Source organism: Orycteropus afer, unplaced genomic scaffold, assembly GCF_000298275.1.
Source record: "Orycteropus afer afer isolate SDZICR_OR568_19922 unplaced genomic scaffold, OryAfe1.0 scaffold00622, whole genome shotgun sequence".
Classification (NCBI taxonomy): Eukaryota; Metazoa; Chordata; class Mammalia; order Tubulidentata; family Orycteropodidae; genus Orycteropus; species Orycteropus afer.
In genome coordinates, this window is record NW_006922209.1 from 1,078,270 (window position 1) to 1,085,032 (window position 6,763).

Sequence of the window (6,763 nt, forward strand, 5' to 3'; positions counted from 1 at the left end):
AGCTTATTATTATTATTTTTTAAAAACATTGATTTACCAGGGAGAAAAATAATCTTCTACCGATATGGCAGAATATGATTCTGCTCTCTGGGGACAATTCAAAGGCCGATGTAAATTGTGGTTGAATTTTCTTAGGTACAAAATTGAAGGATAAAGACAGCAGTGTAGTGAATCATAATATTTCTAGGTGGATATAACAACCATTTGGAAGAGGCAGATGCAGAATCTTAAGAGGTCTTCAGACTTTAGTACAGCACTCACGTGTCTAGCCCAGACATAAGCAGATGTGAATTTTGCCATTGGTGTCTTCCTTGTTTTGCCAAGGCCACTATGCCGGGATGTTCCATCCTTCTTTACCTGGGTCCCTTGGGCTACTTCTACCTTTCAGGCCCACTTGGTGAAGGTTTCCTGGTGGACATCTTCTCCACTCTGGGCTGGCATCTGGTGCTTTCTAAGAGCCAGACCATTGGAAATTACTCCCTAGAGAGACAGTGTTGAGAGTGGACCACTCTCCCCTTTCTACCCAGTATGTTTGCTCACAGGGCTTTAACCTCCTGGAGCTGAATGGAGCTTGTGGAGCTGTGACATTGTGTCTAGCTTGCCTCCATGAACTGTGTTTGACCTTGTGGAATATTTTAGGAGCACGAATTTCAGGCCAGTACCAAAGTGAGGAGCAGTGATACACCTGGCTGAAGGGGCTGTGTTTTACAGCAGGTTTTCCTTGCCTGTGCTTTTGCCCTAGATCACTCTATGCAAATGACTCTTTACTTCCCTTCCCTTCATTGGTCCAGTCACGCATACGTCAGAGACTGCATGAGAGAGAAGCCTGGGATGTTACAGGTCAATCAATGTGTCAATTCAAATTTTAGCAGACTCCCAATTTCAATTACTTGACAAATGAATAACATGTTAAGGGATCAAATGACATTTAATTTAATTTTGAAATTTCCTTGAACAGATTAAAAACGAGATGTTAAAGAACAGGCTGGAAAGAAGAATGAGAGGAATCTGGGGCGGGTTGGCTTGTCATCTGTTAGATAATCAGTTTCGGAATCATGGAAAGCCAGCTTTTACTTAAGTCTTTGCGCTTTGTGTACACGTGAGTCTGGCGTGTTCTAATGATGCAGACGGGAAAGGATTCCTTTTTCCCTGGATTGTTGTCCAGGAACGAATGGCTGTAAAATGAGGCCAACCTTCTCAGAAGGACCCAAAGCCTTGCAGTATGTAGTCCTGGGTTAGGTGAGGAGGACAGCCAGGGGTATTTGTTAATACTACAACAGAGAAATTTTTATGGATGAACTTCCTGCCATCAAGCTCTGTCGTATGAGGCAACGGTAGTAAAATGTGCACTTAGTTGAGACTCAGATCTAGCTTTGCCTCTGCCATTAATTAGCTAGGAAACCTGTGATAAAAGGAAACTGCACTCATCTTCTGCAAGAGAAACCTGGAGCTTTCCTTAAACAATAACAACAACAAAAACAAAACAAAGAATGGAACCTGAATCCTCCCAGATTGGCAGTAGGAAACAAATTTCCAGATACTGAGAGCTGGCTGGATGTTTAGCCTCGACTCTGGAGATTATTTTACTAAACTTTGCTTGGGCCACACATAGTGTAGCTGCAACTCAAGGAGCAAACACCAAACCAGTTGCTGTCTAGTTGATTCGGACTCATGGGAATGCCCTGTGTTGCAAAGTAGAGCTGAACTCCACAGGGTTTCCAAGGCTGGGGTCCTTTGGAAGTAGATTACCAGGGCTTTCTTCCAAGGCACCTCTGGGTGGGTCCAAACACCCAGCTTTTTGGTGAGTAGTCAAGTGATTAACTGTTAGTGCCACCCAGGGGCTCCTCAGACAGAGAAGTCATTTTTCTCAGTCTCTATTTCCATGGCTGTAAAAGGAGGTGCCGGTAGTGTAGTGCCTAAGGCACTTGACTGCTAACCAGAAGGCTGGCGGTTCAAACCCACCAGCCACTCTTCAGAAGGAAGGTTGGGCAATCTACTTCTGTAGTGATACTGCCTCTGCAACCTAAGGAGGGGTTGCTATGAGTCGGGTCCGACTCAACGGCACATAACAACAACAACAACAAAAAGGAAGTGTTTGGTTAATAAAAACATTATAACCAAAACCCAAACCTGTTGAGTTGACTCTGACTCATAGTGACCCTACAGGGCACATAGGTAAATCTTTCCAAACTGTAAATCTTCATGGAAGCCAGAGAGTGGCTAGTGGATTTGAACCAATGACCTTCAATCAGCAGCCAAGTGATTAACCACTTTGCCACAAGGGCTCCTGATATAAACATTAGAATCTCTATGAAGGCTGACAGTTTATGGACTTCAGACTCAAAGTTGTCAACAATCTCATCAGGATATGGATGATTATCTTAGTCCCACCTCATTATAACACTCTGTTGTGGGAAAAAGATAAAGCTCTGACTTCAAGGTGGTGTACTGATTGAAGCCTTCTACTGTGTTGTGAAAAAACTCTTCAGTTCTGACTTCCCCATCTGCACTTCATGGCATCGATTCCTCTTTTGGAAGCTCCAAGTCTTCTCTTTAGTCTCTTCATGGCTGACTTCATCTCCTGGTTCCTCAGGGTGTAGATCAAGGGGTTCAGAACAGGGGAGATGACGGTGAAGGTGATGGAGACGGCTCTGTCGATGGGGAGGGCAGTGAAGGGCCTGGCATAGACATAGATGCAGGGCACAAAGTGCAGGGTCACCACAGTGATGTGGGCTGTGCAGGTGGAGATGGCTTTCCTCCTGCCATCGCCAGTGTGAGACCTCAGCATCAACAAGATGACAGTGTAGGACACCAGGAGAAGCACAAACCACAGGGTAGTGACCAGACCATTGTTGGAAATCATCAGGAGCTCAATAGCAAAGGTGTCAGTGCAGGCAAGTTTGAGGACCTGAGGGACATCACAGTAGAAGCCATCAACAACATTGGGTCCACAAAAGGGGAGTGGGAGCAACAAGGAAATCTGTACAATGGAGTGGACAAAGCCCCCCACCCAGGAGGCCACAATGAGTGCAGTGCACCGCCCCCTACTCATGATGGTCACATAGTGCAGGGGCTTGGAGATGGCCATGTAACGATCAAATGCCATCACAGAGAGAGAAAAAATGTCTGCCCCACCGAGGAGGTGAAAGAAAAACATCTGTGTGATACAACCATCAAAAGAGATGGTCTTTCTCTTTGAGAGAAGGTCTACTAGGACCTTGGGAGCAGTGATGGAGGAGAAGCAGATGTCCAAGACAGAGAGATTGCGTAGTAGAAAGTACATGGGAGTGTGAAGGCAAGACTCATAGGTGACAGTGACCATGATGGCAACATTGGCTAACACAGTTGTCACATAGACCATAGATAAAAAGAAAAATAAGAGCAAGCTCAGCTCTTGAGACTGGGTTAGTCCACAGAAAATAAATTCAGGCACCCTGGTATAATTCCTCAGGGCCATTGGATGGTTTCCTTCTCCATGCACACCTTTGAAGGAAATAATAATGTTACTAAGATAATGAAATCAAGTAAAGGTTTATTTGTTTTACAGAAATTGAAGATGCAAAAATATGGGTTCTTTTTTTGACCACATATCTTGTTCTTCATGAACTTGCTGTGTTATATGGGACAGCCATTTAATTCTGCTTGCCTCCATTCCCCCATTGATACTGAGACAGGTTTGAATTAACTAAAAAAACAAACAAACAACCCAAAAAACCCAAAGTCACTGCCATCCAGTTGCTTCTGACTTATAGCGACCCCTCCTTGGGTTTCTGAGGCGGTATTTCTATGAAAGTAGATTGCCCTGTCTTCCTTTCTTCTGGTTTGCAGTCAAATGCCTTAGGCACTACGCCACCAGAACTCCTGTTTTCAGGTGTAGGCTAGATCATTAACTGAGAGCTCTGGTAGCATAGTGCCTAAGGCTGAAGGTTCAAATCCACCAGCCACTCCTTGGAAGAAAGGTTGGGCAATCTACTTCCATAGTGATACCACCTTGGAAACCCAACTCGATGGCACATAACAACACAACAAGATCATTAACTTTCCTACTTTGGCCAGTGTTGGCCAATGGGTTCTGTAGAGCTCACTCCTAGAGGTTGCTGAGGGAGATAATATAAGGGAGGCTTAGTGGAAGGATTTGTGGGGTCCATACACCTTGGTAAGTTAGAGCAGTCTGGTTTTATTCATGTTCACTTTGTTTGTATGGCTTATAAATGTTGAAAACCATTGGAATAAACCAATCCTCAGATACCTGTCAGATACCTGTTAGAAACAATATGAAATGAATCTATTTTAATAGCATTTTATAGTTTTCAAAGCTACTGAACAACTAATTCCACTAACATTTCCTAACAGATCACTGAGATTAGAAGGGAAGGTGTTATTATTCCTGCTTTATCAACCCTGAAACTGAACTCAGAAAGGGTCGGTCAATTTTCCAAGGTCATCTAGTAAAGTAGTGGCAGAGGGGAACTAAGACAAAGTTCTCGTCATTCTTAGCTCCAGATCTCTCTACGATCCTACACTGCCTGCCAGTTTCAGAATACATAAATGCAAGAATAATATGCATAAGGAACTTTTACAGAATTTTCACAACACTTTCAGTATTTGGCTTTATTACCTCATCTGACTACTTTCTTCATTACAATGGAACTTTAGGCCAGTGCCCTTCTATTCCATCACTCGTCTGTCAGTTTGTCGTTCTGTGGTGGCTTGCATGGTGCTGTCATGCTGGCAGCTATATCACCAGTATTTCAAATTCCAGCAGGGTCACCCATGGTGCACACATTTCAATGGAATATTACAATGAAAGAGACAAAGACATGGAGGTAGAAAACCAAATGATAAGAATATGTTCGGCAAAGAATTGAAGGAAAAGTCAAGCCTTGAGTTACAATATGGAAATATGGGAAAATAAGGTAACAATTCTGAGGATGGTGCAGGACCAAGCAGTGTTTTTTATTCTATTGTACACAGGTCTATATGAGTCCAAACTGACTTGACTGCAGCTAACAACATCAACATTGGCAAAATATTGAATGACACATGAAGCATTGAAAGATGAGGGAAGGAATGCACAGAGTTACTGTAGCAGAAATAATTGGTTGACATTCAACCATTTCAGGAATTAGCAAGGAAGAAGCCCAAGCTGCACTGAAGTCACTGGAGAAAAAGAAGGCTCTAGGAATGTGCCTAAGGCATTTGACTGCTCACCAGAAGGCTGGTGGTTCAAACCCACCAGCGACTCCTTGGAAGGAAGTTTAGGCAATCTACTTCCATAGTGATATTGCCTTGGAAACCCAAGGAGGGGTTGCTATGAGTTGGATCCACTCGATGGCAGTGCATTTGTTTTTGGTTTAGGAATTGACCAAATACCAATTGAGATGTTGCAACAATCGTGTACAGTGTTGGAAGTGCTCAGTTGCCCGTGCCAAGATATTTGCCAAGGATGGCGCAGGACTGGGCAGTGTTTTGTTCTGGTCACTGTGAGTTGGAACTGACTTGATGGCATGTAACAGCAGCACCAACAGCCCTTCTGTTCCCTTTCAGAAATCACCAGGCTTCTCTTTAATTTTCTATTTTATTTCATCAGTACTCACGTTTTGGGAGTAAATAATGTGCTTAATTCAAAGAAGATGCTGAAGCTAGTGATGGGAGTAATTCTGTTCATGAAGAATCCAGAAAAGATCCAGGTATATCTTTACCTCTGTCTCCATCTCTGTTGCACCTCCATTTTCCTCACCATCCCCATACCTGTATCTACCCTTACCTTACCTTATCTTCTCTCTCTCTCTGAACATGCATCCATCCATCCAGCCAGCCAGCTATTCATCCATCCATCCATCCAGCCAGCCAGCCATTCATCCATCCATCCATCCATCCATCCAGCCAGCCAGCCATCTACCATCCATCCAACCAGCCATCCTTCTATCTACGATGTGAAATGCAAGCTTAACCCAATGGTGTAGTCAGTACATCATTTCCTCCTGCCTTCATGTTATAAAAGTTAAGCAGCAGTGGCTATTGAGTTTAGATTTTATATTTCCTGACAGAGTTAAAAATCAGTACATTGATGTCAGCACAAAATGGAAACAGTGGTCCACCATCTCACCCTATAGGCTGTAGGCACTGTTGCTACAATGTCCTGGTTGGGGAGGAAGGAGCAGATCCAACGAACAGATTTTTCAATTCATTGTATTTTGCCTATTCAAGTTAGGCCTAAGCAGTCTGTTTTCGCTTGCTAATCAAATCAGGAATAATGAAGTTCCTGAGAGGCTGAATGATTTGCAGGTCCAGGGCAAGCTAGTGGTAAAGTCACACTTTGATGTTCAGTCCAAGGCGTTTTTCCATTTCATACAGCACTTCAACAATTTCTGAGAAACCTTACCATGGTGGTAGTGACGACAAAATTAACTCACAGAGAAAAAGGCCTCGATCAATCAAAGCATCTATCTGGCCATCTGGCATCACTGTATGGACAGACGTTACCTAAATCAGTGAGCTTTGGGAGGGGAGAGCTTTCTGAAATTATTTGGCTAAAAAATCCCAAGACACACTTTGCTTCTTATTTTCCCTGCAGAAATGTGTCTTTTCTCCAGTTCATTTGGTCTGGTGAGGCCCAGCCACCTCCACAGCACCCAACTGAAAGGAGCATATTTCATTCAAAAGACTTACACCAAAGACTTACTTTCCATCTCAAAGAAGCACCCAGTGTGCAAAAAACTCTCACGAGAGTTCCACTTCCTTCTTTTCTCTCAATTAGTTC

At 43.4% G+C, this 6,763-nt stretch overlaps 1 protein-coding gene across 1 annotated transcript; it reads right to left on the bottom strand.

Moving 5' to 3' along the window:
• Positions 1–2,485: 2,485 nt before the first annotated feature.
• On the bottom strand, positions 2,486–3,457 carry LOC103210541 (olfactory receptor 4D11-like). Its single transcript, XM_007956457.1, has one exon. The coding sequence runs from the start codon at positions 3,455–3,457 to the stop codon at positions 2,486–2,488; it is 972 nt and encodes a 323-aa protein (XP_007954648.1).
• Between the last annotated feature and the right edge of the window lie 3,306 nt (positions 3,458–6,763).

What these genes read in the sequence shown, in the direction of transcription:
- LOC103210541 (XM_007956457.1), bottom strand. Translation starts at nt 3,457, where the DNA reads ATGGCCCTGAGGAATTATACCAGGGTGCCTGAATTTATTTTCTGTGGA.